At 43.9% G+C, this 21,094-nt stretch overlaps 1 protein-coding gene across 5 annotated transcripts in view; it reads left to right on the top strand.

Annotated features, from left to right (window-relative positions):
* Positions 1–21,094, top strand: part of LOC111874828 (histone-lysine N-methyltransferase MECOM) — a 496,931-nt gene that overhangs the window by 213,739 nt on the left and 262,098 nt on the right. For 2 of the 5 annotated variants that reach the window (XM_033755627.1, XM_033755629.1), the window contains exon 1: positions 16,569–17,070. The exons of the other annotated variants lie outside the window; for them this stretch is intronic. In XM_033755627.1, the coding sequence (XP_033611518.1) occupies positions 17,064–17,070 (7 nt within the window). In that variant the 5' untranslated portion in view covers positions 16,569–17,063. Of the gene's footprint in view, positions 1–16,568; positions 17,071–21,094 lie in introns of those variants that run through there. 5 annotated transcript variants of the gene reach the window in all.

Raw genomic sequence — 21,094 nt, 5'->3', positions numbered from 1 at the left:
CCAGTGACAAAGGCGACGCACCATTTTTATAAACACGTAACAGTTTTTTTTAAAAAGCAGCTCCTGTCATTTGCAAGTGTTAAAGAATGCTTGCCAGACTTTCACCCTCAGTGACAAGGGAGTTATACTATCGGAAATTACCCAGACAAAAACAGCAACAACAACAACAACAACAACAAATCACCCCTGTACCCCATCCATGGGTTTACTCTTCACTAACGCAACGCGCACTCTCTCTAAGGGTAGAGATTTGCAAGAGCATTCGAGTCGGTTTCAAAGTCTTCCCAGTATGAACAGGCCTACAGTATGTAAGATTTGAGGCTTTCACGGCGGTGACTATGAAGAAAGCAGTCTTCTGGGATTTGGCACCGTGTATATGTGGTGTTAACCGACGTTTCGGAGGAACGTATCGCCCCCATCTTCAGGGTTGAAGAAGTATAAGTAAATCTGCAAGCGACAACANACACGGTCTGCTTGACCGTGTCTCACGGTGTTGTCGCTATTCTATTGAGACTCGAACTCCGACCCCTCGGTCATCCAGCTCGTAGCCAGTCGCTGTACCAACTACGCTATCCCGGCTCCTAGAATTTCATGAATTTTGGTGCCCCTTCTATACATTGTAATTTTAGTATTCTAACCAAAAGGAGGTAATTCCTAATGAAAGTAAGACAATTGGGGTTGAGGTTCTCACAACGGCGATGATGAGTTCTGTCTTCATGGGTGTAACCCAGTTTAGTCCGATAAAAATCGGTCGAAGTTTCGGAAGAACATTTCGCCTACATCTTAAGGGTGAAAGCAAGAAGCAGAAAGCAAACGGAGGAAGCGGAGTGGGGGGAATACAGATATATATGTATAGAACTCTGCTTGCTTCTTGCTTCATGTTGATTTATTACTTGGCTTACTCTTCGACACAGAAGATTGAGGCGATATATTCCTGCGAAACATCTCTAGAATTTCATCGGACTGCACTGCGTTATGTCACAGAAGACAGAACTGTTCAAGGTAAGATACGGCGGACTCTCGTTATACGCGCTTCCATTATACGCGTTTTCAAATATCCGCGGATTTTATTTCACTGCCATGAGGGGATTGACTGTCTAAGTAGCAGCGGCCACGGTAGAAGATATCACTCATGCCAAGTGTCTCGCCCAATCATCTTGGTTCAGTCATATTCACTCTTCGTCCAGTATGTTTCCAAGTTCTACGCGTTTCCGATGTACATTGAGATATTCAGGAAAGCAATTGCTGCACACAGAGTTGGAATGGTTCAGTCGGTATAGCGACAGGATACGAGCTGGCTACCGGGGTTCGATTTCCGGCAGGGGAAAAATTATTTTCTCTTCTCCACAGCGTCCAGCCAGGCTTTGAAGCCCGTCCTATCTCCTCCACGATGGGTACCAGTTGCTCGTTTCCCGCGGTACAGCGGCCGGGGCGTGACGCTAACAACTCACCTCCATCCAGTGCCGAGGTGAAGAATGGTGGAGCTAAGTCTACACTCCCCCACACGTCCTAACAGCCTAATGCTTAATTATTAACTAAGGGGACAACTTTATCTTTACTTTATATTTTCCTACATATATAGGCCTAGTGTATACTCAGAATTCCGCACCATGCGATCCGTCTAGTGACTAGAAATACTGCGGGAGGAGCAATAGTTTAAAGGTTTTTTGAAATTTTTTATCATGAATAATTTTTTTAATAGTTACAGTTTTTTACTTGCACAACTTATACTTAAAGCGTGTGGAGATGTAAGTATTACGAGTATGGCAGAAGGTTCGATTTCCACACTGTCGCAGCGTATAATTACCCCACGTACAGGGAGTTCATTTGAGAGCTTCCCGCAATACGCTTGGCAGCGTTCGGCGGGCTGTCCCGTCTGTGCGGCTCAACGATTCGAGCGAAGCTGGCAACTGATCGCACAATCTACTGACCTTCAAATGATGACATAACAATTTGCGCCACTCCCCGACGACGAGACACATATCATGATGCTTAGACCGAGACTACTAGGCTTATTTTCTCTTTCTACGCGACTAGGCACGATGCCATAATGATACGAAATGGAATAGAGGCGAAACTCCATGGATTCAGCACTTCATCAACCCTTGCTGTGTACGAAATTCAATAGGAAAATCCAATGGAAGGGACCTTTTAGGACATCTACACATAGAAACGAGGATAATAATATCATACTCGTACAGTGGATCTCACTGTGAAGATATTGACTGGATTTAACTGGCTCAGGATAGAGAATAGTGTCGGCCTGTGGTGCAAACTAACAAACTTTCGGCTTTATATATATGGTTTACTTAGCTAAATTGTCCGTAACTCTAATCATATAACGTCGTAAGCTTGGATGATCAATGAATATTAAGATGCAAATTATCTGTAAGGATCCCTTCTGTCCTTATTTGAGATATTGTTACGACATTTAACTGGAGGGACTGAGAAAAACTATTAAATTCTCTTAGGGCAAACGGTACCCGGCCGAGATTCGAACCGCTGCTTTCCCGAAAAGAAGAGTTGCCGCTTGAATAATTTTGCTCGGCTTAACTTTCGGGTTCCATCAAAGGCGGGAAAACTTTTGATCAACTGAACGTCTGTCATTTTCCCATAACGGACTGTGCAATGTGACATGATCCGTTCGGCCGGCTGATGTTGATGCAGGCTGGACTGTACCTTCAAGTGACTTCCCTCTGTAGGATGTTGGACAAACGATTTTCCAATTCCATCCCCTCTAAAATTTCACCAGGATGTCCACGCCAGTTGCATGACGGTAATTGAAATCGGCCACATTGACCAAGGAAGTTCCTCATACAATACCTAACTCGACCAGAACTCCAAGGGGGGCGGTGTCCATACAAAGTTACCCCGAACTTTACACCAATGCTGTTGACTGAATATAATATCTCCAAGCTCCCTGCCCCATTTCGTTTCTTTCATAGGTCTGTGCGCTTTAAATAGCTTCACACGACAGCTCCTTTGTGTCCTGCAGAAGTGAAGCAAGATAAATACATTTTAAAATTCTACTTTCAACCATCCTGATCCCAATGCCAGTACACGGTTTTGGGTCGAGAGGACGCTAGAGTCGTCGGTTCGATTCCTGTCTAGGGCTTGAGTGCCTGTAAGCCTCATCATCACTCTTGTTAGAAGGGAAAATGTAAGTTACAAGTGTAGGTCTGTACGGTTTCAGATTCTCGCAGCGTTGTGTATTAAGTTTAAGCCGTTTTATAGACAGGCACCGACGTTTCGGTGTAACCACATATGTATGCCTTGAACCATGATGTAGCGACCTTTATTCTTCCATGATATTGCTGTCTAGGAAAGCATTCGGCGTCACATACCAGATGACAAAATTCTTAATAACCTACAGTAGCTTACTCAAGCGGTTAGTGGCTGGCTTTCCACCGCGGCGGCCCGGGTTCGATCACGGGTCTGGTCAAGTGGGATTTGTGGTGGACAAAGTGGCGCTGGGGCAGGTTTTCTCCGAGTACTTCGGTTTCTCCTGCCAATCTTCATTCCACCAATTGCTCCACAATCACCCTCACCTATCATCTGGGGCTGGTACAATAGGCCAGAAGTGGCCGCAGTACAAATTCCACTTAGTTCTGTTGGATTACGACATGACAATGTAGAAGTGTTTAGGAACTTACAGTACGCCCTAAGAACCACGGAGATAACGGCTTCATATTCAGTCTACAAGACTGACCGTGCTAACTGATGGGTTTCACCATTTTCCACACTGCGCACTGGTCCGAACGCGAATCTGGAAATCTACACTCCAGAAGGTAGAATCCATTTCTTCCAGATATTTCGCAATTCATCATGTCAATCATAACTTCTATTTGTCGTTGTGTAAGCCATACACTTGAACAGCGACGTAATCCTACGTATAAACCTACATTCTCCAAATATAAACTGTGGCCAGTAGTCCGCAAGCGAGCTATACCGACCGAGCGACCGTCGCTTTTTGGCGAAGTTACTGCCAACCTTTGCAGTTAGAGGGTGTCACGTGGTCAGCGCAGCGAATCCTAACGGCCGTTAATCTCAGTTTTCTAGAACGAGCCGCTATTTCCTTGAAATAATTCCTCAGTTATCCTCACGAGTCTCAGTGAACCCCGTTCCAAACCCACTACTTCTCAGAAAATTTGATAGCGCAGGGAATCGAACCCGAACTTCTGGATCTGTAGCCAGGAACTCTGACCACTACACCATAGAGGCGGTCAGTTCATGGAGACAGTATTTAAAAATTCAGATGTATCCTCACAGATAACATACTCCATCTAGATTTCGAACACCTTCTGGTTAATGTTTACGTAAATAATCACTGTATATTCTGAAGAGCGCACGAAAGCCTTGAACTATGTTTTGTTGGCAAAATGGGGAATTTCTGAGTGTTCAAATAGAAGCAATGTGCTGTAAAGGGTTAAAGGCAGAATAAGATAATTTTTTCTTCAGCATCTATAGCTCAAGGTCGTTTGTACATCCCTGGGCTCATACAATAGCAATGAAGATTTGTGGGCTATATTGTAGCGGTACATTCTCAACATCACAACATTAGATTACACGGAGGGGACAGGGAAAGAAATGGTAACCCATACACACATCGCATGTAAGAGACATCTTTTGTAAACCTGAGTACTTAAAAAGAAATATTTCTCTGCGTGTCATAAGTCGAGCATTCTACCAGTGAGATTCTAAGCGGAGAGGTTATTTACACATTTAGATAGGATCAAGGGATGTTACCTAGCGGTCTTATGAATAAATTGAAAGAATTAATGTCTCTAGGGACAACTTAACAATTACAGCAATAGTTTCTCCTTCACATCAACGATTCTGTTAGCGAAATTCTTTCAGTGACCTTCTTACACAGCTGGAGACCATTTATTTTAATATCACCTGTATCTGCTACTTAGAATAATAGTTATATTTTTATATTTAGTCTAGTGGAGAAAGAGAAAGGTAAAAATTATAGCAGAAAAGTAAGTAAAAGTGAAAAGTCATAAGATTTTATTTTTGGGAGGTAATTTTGTTAGAAGTCTTTCTCTCCCTCCCCATAATATAGAAACGAACCTTTTCTGTTCCTTGCTTATATTTTTCCTGTTCTCTATCACAGACTTAACAGAGAACACCCCCAAAATATGAAATTTACACCTTCCTGTCAGCATGTAAGCTAATCACTGAAATTAAAAGTGATATGCAAGTATTTCCTTAGGGTTCCTGAACACGATTCGAATTCTAATTCCTGATCTTGGTTTCATTACATGGGCATATTGAACTATATTTTAATTTATTCATTTGATTGCTATTCCTTCCTTCGAGTTTTGGCTGCTATATATCCAAGTATAATTAAAATAATCAAGTCAAGGAGGATGAGGTGGGCAGGGCAGGTAGCACGAATGGGGGAGACATTGGTGGAAAGTCAGAATGAAAGAGACCACTGGGAAGACAAAGGCGTAGGTGGATGGATCTTAGAGAGAGATGGAATGGGACAGTATGGGTTGGATTTATCTGGATCGGGATAGGGACCAGTGGAGGGCTCTTGTGAACATGAACCTTCGGGTTCCATAAAATGCTGGGAAATCCTTGACTAGCTGCAGAATTGGCGGCTCCTCAAGAAGGACTCAGCTCCATGAGTAAGTAAGTACATATATATTGTGATACTACCGGTCACGGTGCTGCAGAAGTCTAAGGCATGCACTGTCTTCGCTCGCTCGGAAGCCGGAATCGTGGGTTGGAATCCCACTCAGGGCATGGATGTTCAGTGTTGTGTGTGTGTGTGTGTGTGTGTACAAGTGTACCCGACCAAGGAGTCCTACCGACTGTCTAAGATCCAGTAAACCGAAGTGAAACGGAGAGTTACACGGAGGTATGCCAATGCCCAAATTTGGGCTGTAGCGCCAAAAGAAAATATATGTATATATTGTGATACTAACAGCGAGAGGAACCAAATCCGAGCGAAGAGCAGATATTTCTGTTTTGGCGGTGCATATGAACAAGAACATTTCCATTATTATTCAAATTCTAAAATTATTTATGCAAAAAGAATCACAGGCTACTTCATTTAACTATTTTTATCACATTACAAATATCTTTACGTCATTTTAGCACACCTATGGAAAGGCCGCGAAAGAATAAAAGAGAATAATATTATAGAGCCCTTTTTAAAAGTTCTACTTTTCTTCAACAAGAAAAAAAAAGAGAAAGCTGACTGAAGCGACGATAGCCTACCTTTAGTTACTGGATCAAACACCCACCCTGCTGCACCTTGCCTTGTTACATACGCTCAATGGATTTTACACCCTACAGAAAACCTATTACATAGTCTATTAGCCCTCCTAACCTTGGCTGGTCTCTCTCTCATGTGAAAGATCGCCGTTAGCACTTTACTTTGATAATCCATTCATGTGGATCTTTCTCAGATCTCTTTTATATGTGCACTGAAAAAGGAGTCAAAAAGCTGTCGGTAGCAGAACAAGCTCTCGCGTTACGAAAAAATATGGACAGTCAGGGAAAAAGGGGGAAATTTTCCCTCATACTGAAAAAAATAAATTGACCTTTAGTCGTTTGAAAAAACGAGGACTTTTTTGTGGGAAAGAACAGACGCGTCAGTTGTTATGATGGCCCTGGTTTTCAACTCATTTCTTCTTTCTGAAATCACAAGCGTTAAGTTCAGAAGTCTTGCTGATGTGAAAATTTTCGTCTATTCGATCTCTGGCATACTGAACTGAATATTTAACAAGACTATCTATAAAATATAACTAACTGTACTGTTACATAATGCGGACCTAACAGAGAACACCTAGAGATTGAATCAGTAATCTTACCAATGTGTACGGCAGCCACAGCTGTTAAACTGGTGTCAAAAAATGGGGTACAGCTTTCAAATTCGATTCAAATGCTGATTTCCAGTACATCTCTAAATACACGAGTAATATTTATTACGGTTTTATTCATCCCTGCCAAGTCTACTACGCAATGCGATGTTGCAAAGGAGAGACAACATATCCCGGGCCAGGAAGCAGAACTTCTTGTTGCAAGTCCAGACAAAAAATGTTATCCAACGGTAAATGTGTCGAGGCCGGTCACGGTAGCTGAGCGGTCTAAGGCATGAACTGTTTTCGCTCGCTCGGAAGCCGGGATCGTGGGTTCGAATGGGTTCGAATCTCACTCAAGACATGGATGTTTAGTGTTTGTGTGTATGTGAGTTTTTCTGTGTTTGCGTACAGATAGAGGCCTTGCGACGAGCTGATCACCCACCCAAGGATTGCTACGGAATGTCTAAGATCTAGTAAACCGAAGAGGAACTGAGAGTTTCATGGAGGTAGGCCAAGGCCCAAATTGGGGCTGTAGCGCCAAAAGGGGAACAAAAATCGATTTAGTGACATCTGCGTATTTCAGGGGGGGGGGGCATATCTTCTAGAAGTTAAAGTGCCACTTCGAAAATGTCAAGAACTCCACCGTTAACTTAGTTGTGTGTAACTTACGTAAGGCCCAAACATTAATTTTATTTCAGAATTTACATAAGTTTATACATAATATTAAAGTTTACAAAATGAAATTTTTAGAATACAAACGTGTCTTCAAAGGAACTGTGCAAACACATAAAGATATGAAACAGGTAGAATTTCATTTTAATTAACAAAATGGAGACATGCACATTATGAGTTCATTGATTTTGCGAATTTCGGGTTGTAAGTGCTAACATCTACCCTCGAAAGAAAGGCCAAGTGTTCGCCTGTGAGTAAGAAGAGATATTTTTGCCCGATCTTCTTCTTATTCTTCTTATTCTTCTTACTCTTCTTATTCTTCTTGTTCTTCTTCCATTCCTGTTATTTCCACTTGGGACATAAGGAATCCGTGAAACGTTTCGTTTCGCTTCGCTTCAGTTTCTCGGTCTTTAGACTGCAGATAGGACTCCTTAGACAGGGGAGCAGCCCGTCGCAAGGCCGCTACCTAACACAAACACAGAATAAACGCAAACAGACCTCCATGCCTTGAGTGGAATTCGAACCCACAATCCCAGTGTTCGAGTGGCTGCATCCACATAGGTAAGTAGAAATGAAGAAGGGTGTTAAGTTATTGTGATTTTTCTGAGATTTGAATATATTCATCAAGTTCCAGAAATTAACTTAAGAAATTTCTATAAAATTATATGTAACAAAAATGTTACTGTTATCCAGTGGCCGCGCCATAGCTCAAGCGGCTAGTCGTTTGCTTCCCACCACGGTGGCCCGGGTTCGATCCCGGGTCTGGTCAAGTGGGATTTTGGTGGACAAAGTGGTGCTGGGGCAGGTTTTCTCCGAGTGCTTCGGTTTCCCAAGCCAATCTTCATTCCACCAAATTCTCCATCATAATCACCCGGGGCATGTTACAGTAGGACAATCAGTGGCCGACGTACCGAGTGGACCCAAATGGACTCCACCCCCCAATAGCGAATTAAAAAAAGTTTACTGTTATCCATGCATTGTTGGTCAGTCCAAAGTTTTGACGTGTTCAGCTATTTCTGAAGTAAAACTCGCTAGACAAATGCCGGGTTAATTCCATAAAATATGTCACGACAAGTTCCTCCAATTATATTTCTTACATCACTTTTCATGGAAGTCATAAAGGGCCTAAGTTAGATTCAATTCAAGGTTAAATTACCACAGTACTATTAAATACATCAAGGAACTGCGCGTCGATCCATCGCCGAGCAGTTCCCAGGGCATCATCCATGACGAGCAAATGATTGGGCGCTCCATCCTCATATCTAGAAGATGTCCGCTTTGAATCTCTCTGCAGGTACACTGATTATCGTAACTGATTTTTCTCACGACTTTCTTCAATCACTTCTGACAAATTTTGGAGCAGTGCCTTAAAGCTGGATCGCGACCGTTTCTGTCCACGTTTTGTCCAACCCATTTACTGTTATCATCCACCATTCGATTCCAGTCTGTCTGATGTGCGACACTGAGTTGCTGACAGGAGGCTTAAGTATCTGCATATAAACAGGCAAACTATCGCCTGTTTCACTGACGAGTGTTACGACTATATGAGTACTTTCCATTTGTTTGTCGGACTTTCTGGAATTCTCCCTCACTCGATTTACGTTTACAGAGCTTCTCTGGAATCCGCATCCCAGACATTATTTCAATATACTCGAGCCATTTTATTGGCTCTTACAATTTCACTTGTAATATGAGAGCTTGTAGCCAGAATTCTTGAATCAGCAGAGACGGCCGTTGCTAGGGACGACCTTGTAAACGTCACATGACAGCTGGTTACCGCTGCGGCAGAGGCAACGCAACAATAGATGAATTGTAAGAAGTGTTTTCTGTGCGATCCGCTCCGAGGCTATATAACTGGAGCCCCATGAAAACCCAAATGTAAGTGCAATTGGACAAGGAGAAGCCAGACATAGGAAATATATGAGGCTTAACCTTGGCGGTGGTCAAGCCTACGGCCGTTCAAGTGTCTAGCTGCCGTTTCGGAGTGTTAAATAAATTGATGCATAGGCTACTGCACGTTCCTGCACTGACAGATATCCCTCTACATATTAGAATTTAATTTCAGTTTATACTTGTGAAGAGTGTAAAAGGAAAATGTATATATCACATACTTACTTCTGGGTGAATAATGTAACCTCAGGTGGAATAAGGAGTAGAAAGTGAACACCAGTTAAAAAAAAAGGATAAACCCCTCAATTTTATCATTAAAGTGGACCAAAGAAAAAGGGGAAAACAAAGGTCTAGACACTAAATCAAAACATGGCCATGGGTCCCAGCGGGGCCCGATGCCAGGAGTGACTGTTCCGGCTGATTGCCGGAAGTAAGCGCCTTCTCTGCTCTGCTCTGCCGAAAAATGAAGTCCTGTGCCCTGACTAGGAAGCCATATGCATAACAGGACAGTCTTTATGTCGGCGGTTAGGAAGTGCAGTTCTTGAGCCGTACGGGCGTAAAGAATAACCCGTGTTAGGAGACTGTAACCAGGCAACGACTAGTGGAGACTGTGACAAGCTGAGAAAACTAATGCGGATTACAGTGATTTGTGCAGCTATATATTTACTTGTAATTCTGAGTTATACAATAATTTCGATCAGCAAATCAAGCCCCCTCTATAGCCACTCAGTTACGTGACAGTTTTTTACCTGCTATTCCTAGCTCTTCTCTCAGATCAGTCAGTCATTCTGTATCCTGTGACGGCTCTGATGAAACGCAGTCATTCTTCTGAACCTACATATCATTTCGTTCCTGTCAGACCTTTGCAGTCATGTGAAAGTACAGTCTACGCTACTCCAGCAGCAGTCAGTGTAAGTGGACATAACTAGCCCCACCGAGCTGAGCCCTTCTCGAGAATGTAAAACTCTCCCCGCTACTCAAGAAATTCCCCATCTTTTATGAAACCCCAAGGTTCAGTGCCGTGCTCACCAGAGTCCGCCACTAGACCCCATCCTGGCCTGCATGTCTCCAGTCCACACTCTTTCGTTCTATTTTTTTAAGGTTCATTTTGTTATCTCCGTCTACTCCTTCCAATTCGTCTCTTCGTCTCTTCCCTTCAGAGTTTCCGACCAAATGCGAAAGTAACCACATCGACACTCGTACCCCCAGATTTCTCTACATGAATACTAGCGTTAAGGTTAATTGGAATTTATATAGAAAATTATTGAAACAAACTTCGTCAGAAATTCCTAACTTCTTTGAATTGGAAATGTCCCTGAAAGACAGTCACATTTATAATTCAGAATAACAAAATGCAGTATGCGGTGATGCTATCTAGAGGTACGCTATGAAGTTTCCTTCGTCAAATTGGCCGCTCAGCACCGATTTGGACATAAATACAATTTTACCGCCTTCTGCGCCTCTTCTTAGCTTCCTCTTGACGTACGTAACGACAAAAGATATATCGTGTATTGTATTCATTTGAGCAGGAGCTGTTGACGAGTCGCGGCACATCTCTGCACTTAGAGCAAGGGTACAATACAACCAGAAATTCAAGCAAACCACAGATGACTCAGCAGGGGGTCTAAGAGATGTTCGAATTGAGGGAGTGTACAACTTCATTTCCTCCCCGCTGAGGTGGACTGTTCACAGTGACCAAAAGAGATCTTGTATCTTTCTATTTCTGAGTGTTAAAATTTTCTCCCCTCTTTAGCTATAATATTACGTTACAAAATTGAATCTTTTCTAGGCAGCCACCACCAACAGTGTTTAGAATTGAAATTCGACAAAGAACTAGTCTTGGAAAATAGTAAGATAATTATTACTGTTTTTATTTCAGTATAACCGAAAAGAACTTTTACGTTGCACGTATATTACAGTATATGCATATTAACATTTTAAGAAAGGTGGCGATTTATGTAAGGTAAAGCAATTCCTGTAAGAGGCCGTGAAGGCCCATAGGGTTGTGAAATGTCGAGGCTCCCACATTTTCTAGACAGTTGGCTCACAGATGGCGGTGAGGTCAGCCTTACGCGCCGGCCGCCCTTCACCCTTAGGTAGATTCCTGGTTCTCATTTCTGTTAGAGGCTGGCTCGACCCCAGGACCATAGTGCGGCTGGAGGGATTATGTCAATTGAAAAAAAAAACCATCTCGAGACTCAAACCCGCTACCTTCCGGCTTATAGCATATATATATCAACTTACTATTTAAAAACTGCATTTTGCACGTGCAATGTAAGTTTATTTGTGTCTCGTATTATTCTCACTATAAAAAATGAACTTTTCCCTAAGCAGCATTAACCAGTCCGTGTCTGTAATGGAGATGTACTTCGTTTGACGGGGAGCTACATTTTTACATATTATTATGCGACTTTCATGCTCCAAAAAGTTAATTTGTAAAATTAATGCACCAGTGTGATTGACGTGTTGAACGAAATCAGCGTCATCTTCACAATCAACTTCAAGGATTATTCGCAGCGCATTCTTCACTGCTCGAATGGTTAAGCCACAGGAGAATTCGTTGCAACTGAAGCCGGTTGTGTGAAGGCAGACGGAGTTGAGTCCGGGATCCAACTGTATCTGAGCCCACGGAGCGCGGTTTGTCGGTCGGGAAACTGTTACTGGTCTTCGCCACCAAAGTAATTCTAGGTTCTGGGCTCCTCGAGACCCACGAGCGTACTTATTTTCTGTCTCAGGACTCTGACTCAGATGGAGAAATCCCATGCCTTTTATGTCATCTCAAGGTTCATTACCATATTCACAAAAGCCCGCCACTGAACCTTAAGCTGAGACACAAGAATGTAGTCGCATCCTCACATTCGTTTTATCTTATTCCGTGGATTTAGTCCGCAAGCCAACTATAGCGACCGAGCGACCGTCGCTTGTCGGCCAAGTTAATGCCAATTTTAGCGGATAGAAGGTGTCGAGTAGTCAGTGCAACAGATTGCCACGGGCGTTAATTTCGGTTTTCTAGACCGGAACCGCTATTTATCCACTCAAGTAGCTCCTCAGTTATCCTCACGAAGTTGAGTGGACTCAATTCCAGACCCACTACTTCTCAGAAAATCTTGTAGCAGCCGGGAATCGAACCCGGAACCTCTGGATCTGTATCCAGAAACTCTGATCACTAGATCAAAGTGGCGGTCTCGGTATATCTCAGATGCATTTAAATATTATCCTCCAGAATAAGCGAAGCGCTCGAAAGTGTACTCATCGCCTGAGGTTGTCAGACTAATTCACTTAGTGGGGGGTGGATTCCAACTGGGTCCACTCGGCACGGCGGCCACTGATTGGCGTATCGTACCTGCCCCGGGTGAATATGATCATGGAGAATTTGGTGGAATGAAGATTGGCAGGGGAAACCGAAGTACTCGGAGAAAAACCGCCGCAGCGCCACTTTGTTCACCACAAATCCCACGTGCACAGACCCGGGATCGAACCCGGGCAGCCGCGGTGGGAAGCCAGCGACTAACCGCTTGAGCTACGGCGCGGCCACTCTCTTCCCACCGTCCTTACACCCAGCACATCTCCTCTTCTTAGATTTGATCACCCGAATAATTTCTAACGTTTAGTGAATAGGACGAATTTCCTTCTCAAAATTTTTAGATGTTCTCGGAAAATGCAGGAAGGACGTTTATGCTGAGGCCGCGTTTGTCCATCCATCCATCTGCCTCTGACATAGTAGCAGTGCTGAAAACATTGAGCAGATCACGATGGAGACTTTTCACTTAATATCGATCAATTCAATCATACTGTTCCACAGTAGAGTCCTGCTTACTTAAGCCACAGGTGTAAATTATTTTTAAGCAAGGTGTAGTATATTCCTAACCCGGCTGCCCGGGTTCGATTCCGGGTCTGGTCAAGTGGGATTTGTGATGGACAAAGTGGCGCTGGGGCAGGTTTTCTCCGAGTACTTCAGTTTCCTCTGCCCATCTTCATTCCACCAATTGCTCCACGATCACCCTCACCTTCCATCTGGGGCTGGCACAAAAGGCCAGAAGTGGCCGGAGTACAAGGGACTTAGTCCCACCCCACTAGCAATAAAGAAAAAGAAAACGTTTCGGATGAACCTGCTGCCTCTCTCTCCATGGTGTAATATCAAGGGACAGGCTTTTACGAAACGTTTTTACCCATCTACCAACTGAAATTCAAGAAGACGGTACTCTGTATTCGATCAAGACAAAAAGCAATAAGGAGTTTAGAGAGCACATCATGCAGGCCTGAGTAAAACAAATTTCCCGTTGTTTTTTACGAGAAAGAACCCTGACTATGAAGTTTGTACGTAACAGAGAGACGACTGGAGACGCATATACAGTTTCATGCGTAGGCTACGTTTCATGACATAAGGTACATTATTAGGATGATAAAGTCAAGGAGGATGAGATGGACAGAACTAACAGCATGCATCGAGAAAGTGACAAACTCCGTGGTTCTAGTCAGCAGGCGAACTATACCGACTGAGCGACCTCCGTTTGTCGGGGAAGTTAGTGACCGCCTCTGTTGTCTAGTGGTCAGAGTTCCTGGCTACAGATCCAGAGGTTCCGGGTGCGACTCCCGGCGCTACTAGATTTTCTAAGTAATAGTTCTGGAACTCCACTCAGCCTCGTGAGAATAACTGATGAGCTATTTCAAGGAAATAGCGGCTAGAAAACCGAGGTTAACTTCCGTGGGGATTCGATGCCCTGACCACGCTACACCCTCTACCCGCTAACGAGGTGATAAATGCGTGCAAAATGTTCCTACCTTAAGGGTAGATGTCACCTTGGGGACCTAGTCGTAAATGCGAAGAAAATATTAAAGCTGTGTATAGATTGTGGAGCGGATTCATCTGGCCCATGACACGGTTCAGTGGGAGGTTTTTGTAAACATACGATTTCCATAAATGCACGGAATTTGCTGGTCGCCTAGGCGACTATCTGCTCCTCAAGAAGGACGCTGTTCCATGCCGTTAGGCTCCGTTGGATAGGCTGCAACGCATCTGATCCCATTTTGGCTAGAAATACTTTTAGGATTAAAAGTTTGTATGTGTGCATGACTGAAGGCAGTAGATCCAATGTGGCACCTTTCTGCGTTGGACACCCTTATAGCCAGGTACGAGAGGGGGAGGGGTTAATATTTGCTCATGTGGAAATAAAGCGTACGCGAAGGATGTTACCCCATGCTACACAAGTCAGCCAGTGTTATGATAAGTGTTCTTAATCAAGGTACAGTCGGATAACGGATTCGCTTCCAAAACGCTATGACAGCGACGTAGAGGAACGTCGTTACTGTTCTCTGCAAGCGCGCGCGGACACACACACACACACACACAGTGCCATCCAGCATTCCAAGACTAATCGGATTTATTCTGATTGTCAGGATTACTAGGTTTTCGGACTTTGTCCCTCGTCCGGTATTCTAAAACAAGAGAATGCTATGTTGCAGGAACTGAACCTGTTTCTGTCCTCGGATGAGGGTGAAGACATCTACTGTATTGGGCCCCCTAAAAAGAGTTAACCTTGATCACTTGTCCAGTGATTAAGCTGAACTCTTTCTAAGAGGCCCAACTGAGTATGTGTCTGCCTCCTCACCTGAGGACGGAAACAGGTTTAGTTTTCGAAACTTTTTTTTTGTGCGTTCTATAATACCAGACGATGTACAAAACCCAGGAACGCAATAATCCTGAGTGTTATACACCACCGTCAGAACCCTTTAGATTCCACTTATTATGATGGAATTTATAAACTAGATTTTCTGAGAAGTAGTGCGTCTGGAACGGGGTCCACTCAGCCACGTGAGGATAATTGAGGAGCTATTTCAAGGAAATAGCGGTTCCGGTCTAGAAAACCGAGAATAACGGTCGTGGGAATCCGTTGCGCTGACCACGCGACACCCTCTATCCGATAAAGTTGGCACTAACTTCGCCGACAAGTGGCGGCCGCTCGGTCGGTATAGTTCGCTCGCGGACTACAGGCAACGAAGTTTGTTATTTGTTTGTAAGTTAATGTTTGTTTCCTGAAATCATTGGAGCAGTGTAAGCCATTTTCCCTTGTAAGAATTTTTCGTTTAAAGTAAACAAAGCCTACGTTAAGATGCACTGAATGTATTGTGCCCTGTTGTGGTAGGCCTTGCTTGCTTCATCGCGGTTGAATAGGCATCTCCCCAGCTTCGAGCGTCGATGATCGCGGATTCGTATGAGCCCACAGACCGGCTGCTCTCCTTCAGGCTTTCGTGATGTTCCTCAGGCCCTCAAGGAATATACGGGGTTACTGCCCCAAATTAATCCCCTGTCTCTTCGTTTTCCCAACCGTTCCATTTCGTTAATAATCCAGTCATATGACGCCATTTCTTTTCAGTTGTTCTTCCAGCCCATTCAGTGCCCTGGCCTCTTATTCAGTTCCGTAATCATTTTTCACAGACGGTAGGACTCCTTGGACAAGAGATCAGCCCGTCGCAAGGCCTCTACCTAAACACAGAATAAACGCATATACACATACAAAACTTACACGCCTTGTGTGGGATTCGAACCCACGTTCCCAGAGTTCGAGCGAGCGAAGACAGTTCATGCCTTAGACCCCGTGACCACTGTGACCGGCTATTTGACGCTACAGGCCTTCAAATCCCAAGTAATAGAAGTGCCCCTAAAGAAACCAAGAACCAGGCACAGATTTAGGTGCCATCGAAGAGGAGGCTTGCTATCTTTTGGGATGTGCCGCCGTGTAGTCCGGTAGTTCACCTTATACCGGACTACACGGCGGCACAACCCAAAAGATGACACTTTTCATAGGCACCGCTGCCAGAACCAAAAATCCAAGTTGTATTACAGCGGCAGTAATTCATAATTTAAAAATAATTTTCCTATAAGCTGAGATTACTCTGAAGGGTACAAATTGTGGCTCTTCGTTACGTATTTGTCTCTGTTCCCCCGTTACTTCATCTGTGTTGGTGTGCCCCTAAACAGGCTGATCTAACTTTCCTCAGACTCATAGCGGAAGAACATAACACATCCAACAGAATTTTCCCCCCTCTGCCGCTAAACCGGCTGCGAAGATCGGCAGAAAGAGAGGGAAACGGAATGTGATTGCGGGGGGAGAAGGGAAACACCTCGGTCTGACTCCACCCAGCCGCTCGACTCCTCCTCCTGAGAGACGGACCCGTGGTGTTGCTGAGCTGGGAGGTGATCACTACCCTCCCGAAGCTGAGGTTATGGTCCCACTACTGTGCTAACGGAGGTTAAGTGCTCAACTCAAAATCGTGTTTTAAATCTGGGTTACGTGTGGCAGTGTGCTGTCTGTGTATTTCTTTACAGTTCACGTGTGATACGAACAATTATGTTGTATTTTATTTTGTCACATTTTTCTAGCGTCAAACATTTTGACTGGGAAATACTGGCATTATTCAGGAATGTACAGTTTTAATTTTGTGTTTATGGTCTTTGCATCGGATGTGAATTCTGCACGATTTCATCTTCAGACTTAAAAATGTAAAGTTACGTTCTGTAGGAAGATGTTATGGATGGAGCGTTCATGGACAACGTCAAGAACTGCAAAAAAATACCGGGTCGAACATGCATAAACATGGATGCTGTCATTCGCAATTTCTTAACGGACCGCTCTGAGATATACCCCCATTTACGTTTCTGTCATCGCTAATGATACGGCAAACATGCTGGGTGAGTAGAACAATTATTTAATTAATCACTATTCTGATAACATGGCCAATCAAAAGAGGGAGACAATAATTATGAAGAGTATGACGTGTAATAACCGTTTGAGAGCCATATTTGGGGTCTGGGAACTGTGGGTTAGGTGCCTTCCCCTCGCCGATGTGAACCCAAATGATTGCCGCAGTACTGTCTGGTACCAAGAGTGTCTGTGAACCGCGAGCCGAGGAAGTTATTCGGCGCTAAAGAACAAATTGTTACAGAAAATTACATGGGACTACCGCGGAATTGCACAACTTCAAATCTTAATTTAACAGGCCTACTGTCCAGGCTACTAAAAGAAGGAATGAGTTTGGATGGACATATAGCACGCATGTGGCAGAGAAGTTGGCATAACGTCAAGAAAATTAGTCAGAGAAACTAGGTAGACCCATAGAAGGAAAGATAACATTTTTATTGATCATATAGGCTTAGAAGATAGAACATTAAATTGTGCACTAAATTAATCTGGGTTAGGGTAGGGTGCTTGTAAACGTGGAGATGAACTCCCGGGATTCATGAGAGGAAATTTAATTACCAGCTGACTGAGAGTTTTTTTTTGCAAACATGCAGTTCCTAGCTAACTCCACGGAGCTAAGTGTTTCTTGAGTAACCACCAGTCGCTCATCCATTCAAGAAACTTTATGGAACCCGAAGGTTCATTACCATATTCACAAGAACTCTTCACTGGTCCCTATCCTGAGCCAGGTCAGTCCAGTCCATATCCTCCCATCCAATTTCTCTAAGATATATTTTATTATTATCTTTCTACGTCTAAGTCTTTCCAGTATTGTCTTTCTGGCTTTCCCACCAAAGTCTTATATGCACTTCGCTTTTTCATGCGTGCTACGTGACCTGTCCATCTCACCCTCCTGATTTGATCATTGAATTATATTTAGCTAAAAATACGAGTTATGAAGATCCCGTAACTTCTCCTTGCGTAGTGCTTAGCCGCTTCGTGAATGCAGTCATACAGTTTACGCAATTAAATGCATGATTCTGATGAGTTTTGTTTCCAAAAGAACATCTACAGTTGAGCCATAACTTCACTCCTCGATCTGTTCTTCGGCGCACCAAAAATTTGCACATTCTATACAGAAACATGGATTACAAATCATGCCATCCATTGTTTGATTACGGCAGTTCATTAGATGGATCTTAAAGACAACGACTGCAAGTATGGGAGCGGATGAAACTGGCTCTGAGTCGTGTCCAATGGTGGGCTTCGATACTAGCTGCTTTGAACCTTCGGGATCTGCTACTGGGTGGTTAGTTAATTAGGTAAAGTAAAAAAAAAGGTAAAGCAATTCTTGTAACAGGCGGTGGAGGCCCATAGGGTTGTGAGACGTCGAGGCTCCCACATTTTCTAGACAGTCGGCTCACAAGTGGCGGTAAGGTTATCAGCCCCACGCGCCGGCTGCCCTTCACCCTTCAGGATGATCCTTGGTACTTATTTCTGTTAAGGGCTGAGACGACACCAAGACCATAATAGGGCTGGAATTAAAAATAATCCAATGACCTCGTCGGGAAACGAACCCTCGACCTCCCCGCTTGTAGCATAGTGTCTCAACCAACTGCGCTACCGCGTGCCCCAAAACGAAGCTCATGATTGGCTAACTATGAGTATTACTACTGTGAGTGTAAATGTTAATTATGACTACAACAAAAATAATGCAACTAATGATAATAATAATACTAATACTAGGACGATGCTGCTGCTGGTTGCTCTTGTCTCTCCTACTGCCACTATTACAGTTACCAACAACAACAACAACAACAACAACAAGACTTCAAGAGCCCCATAAAGCCTGTAGACATTCCCAACACAGGCCCATAAACATAGCACAGATCCCAATTGGAAAAAACAAAAATATTGTTTTTCATAATATTATATTTCAGCATCCACTTGTTTCCGTTTCAAATGCAGCACAACTTTCATTTTAAAATGCCATTAAAATCACAGGGGCACGAGGTAGCGTAGTTGATTGAAGCACTTGCTACAAGCCGGAAGGTCGTGGGTTCGAGTCCCGATGAGGTCATTGCATTTTTCCAATTTACCTAATACTTCCAGCCGCACTATAGCCCTGAGGTCGACTCAACCGCTAACAGTAATGAGTACCAGGAATATTCCTGGGGGTAAAGAGCGGCCAGGGCGTAAGTTTGACAACATTACAGCCATCTGTGAGCCGATTTTCTAGAAAATGTGGGAGCCTCGTCGTCTCAGAACCCTATAGGCTTTCACGGCCTTTTGCAGGGAGAACTTTACATTTTACCTTTAACGTTACAATCACATTTAAATTTCTGAGAAGTTATTAAAGATCGCCTATGTGATCTAGTGGTCAGAGTTCCTGCCTAGACATCCAGAGGTCCCGGGTTCGATTACCGGCGCTACTAGATTTTCTGAGAAATAGTGGGTCTGGGACGGGGTCCACTCAGCCTCGTGAAGATAATTTGGGAGCTACTTGAATGGAATCGTAGCGGCTCCGGTCTAGAAAACCGAGACTAACGGCCATGGTGATCCGTTGCGCTGACCACGTGACACCCTCTGTCCGCTAGATTTGGCACTAGCTTCTTCGACAAGCGGCGGTCGCTCGGTCGGTATAGTTCGCTTGCGGACTACAGGCTATGGATTTTGTTTTGTTTGTAAATGTCATTAAAATCATATTCTCTTCTATATTTCGGCCCTATAAGGAATATAATGGATACGCGCTAAACTAGAAAGAGCTACGCACCAGAGGAACGCAGCTTGGACGCCACAATATGACAGTAGCTTGAGTGAAGTGTGAGCGTACATTCTCAAACAATGGTGGCGTGCAGTAGCAGCATGCAATGTATTGACATACGAGCGAGCTGATGCAGTGCGGTAGTTTCAGTGATTAAGAGTTACCTGAGGATGGTTTTATAGGGCCGAAACCTGTCGCAAGAGTAAAATAAAATGGGATTATAATGACTTTTAAAATAATGTTTACGTTGCATTAGAGACGGAAACAAGTGGACGAGTGATGGAAAAGACAAATTATGATACCAGATTTGGAAGTTGAAGGTGAAAGGAGCGGGACTTCATGGGACGTATACGACATGTAAAATTTTGATGGCTGTAAGGATTCAGGTTGTGGTTATCTGGGTTACGGCACCGTCTAGCCTGGTACATTATTACCAATGTAACAACAGGAAGTAATGGTACAATTAGGCCGCGCCATAGCTCAAGCGATTAGTCGCTGGCTTCCCACCGAGGCGGCCCGGGTTCGATCCCGGGGTCTGGTCAAGTGGGATTTGTGGTGGATAAAGTAGAGCTGTGGCGGGTTTTCTCCATGTACTTCGGTTTCCCCTTCACGATATTGTGATAGATTACTCGACATAGAGGCATTCTATGCGGTGGGTGGCTGGAGCTCAAATCCCAGCAGGGTCAAGACTTTTCTTCACGTCATCCAGACCGGCTCTGGGGCCCACCCAGCCTCCTGTCCAATGGGTACCGGAGGTTCTTCCCTCAGGAGTAAAGCGGCCGAGGATTCAAACTGATCACTCATCTCCATCTAGTGCTGAAGTCAATAATGGTGGAGGTATACCTCCACTCCCGCGTCTGTCTTCATGGCATAGTGCTTAATAATTAAGTACAGGGAGAACTTTACTTTTTTATCAGTAGCGTCTAATGGTTCGATAACTGATGAATTGAAAGGGATTTAGAAAAAGCGATCGTGGCATGATCGAGACACTAACCCTGCATTTGATTAGAGGAACTGAGGAGAACCACGACAACCATGGGATAGCCAGTGTCCAGACAGATATTAAAACCGAACATCTCTCGAATTTAAGTCCAGTAATTTATCGATAGACCATCCTGCTCAGTGATTACATTTTCAGGATCGAAAATCTCAGAGGGAAACAAGTATCTCTGAAACGTCGGCAGGCTACGTTGCTCGGTCGTCTTGCCTCAAGTTAGAGAACAACCAGTATCCGTTTGATAGACGGCTGGTTTGGTATTTCTGGACATAGT

This window comes from Cryptotermes secundus, unplaced genomic scaffold, assembly GCF_002891405.2.
Source record: "Cryptotermes secundus unplaced genomic scaffold, Csec_1.0 scaffold74, whole genome shotgun sequence".
Lineage (NCBI taxonomy): Eukaryota > Metazoa > Arthropoda > Insecta > Blattodea > Kalotermitidae > Cryptotermes > Cryptotermes secundus.
This window is presented reverse-complemented; position numbering and strand designations above follow the sequence as displayed.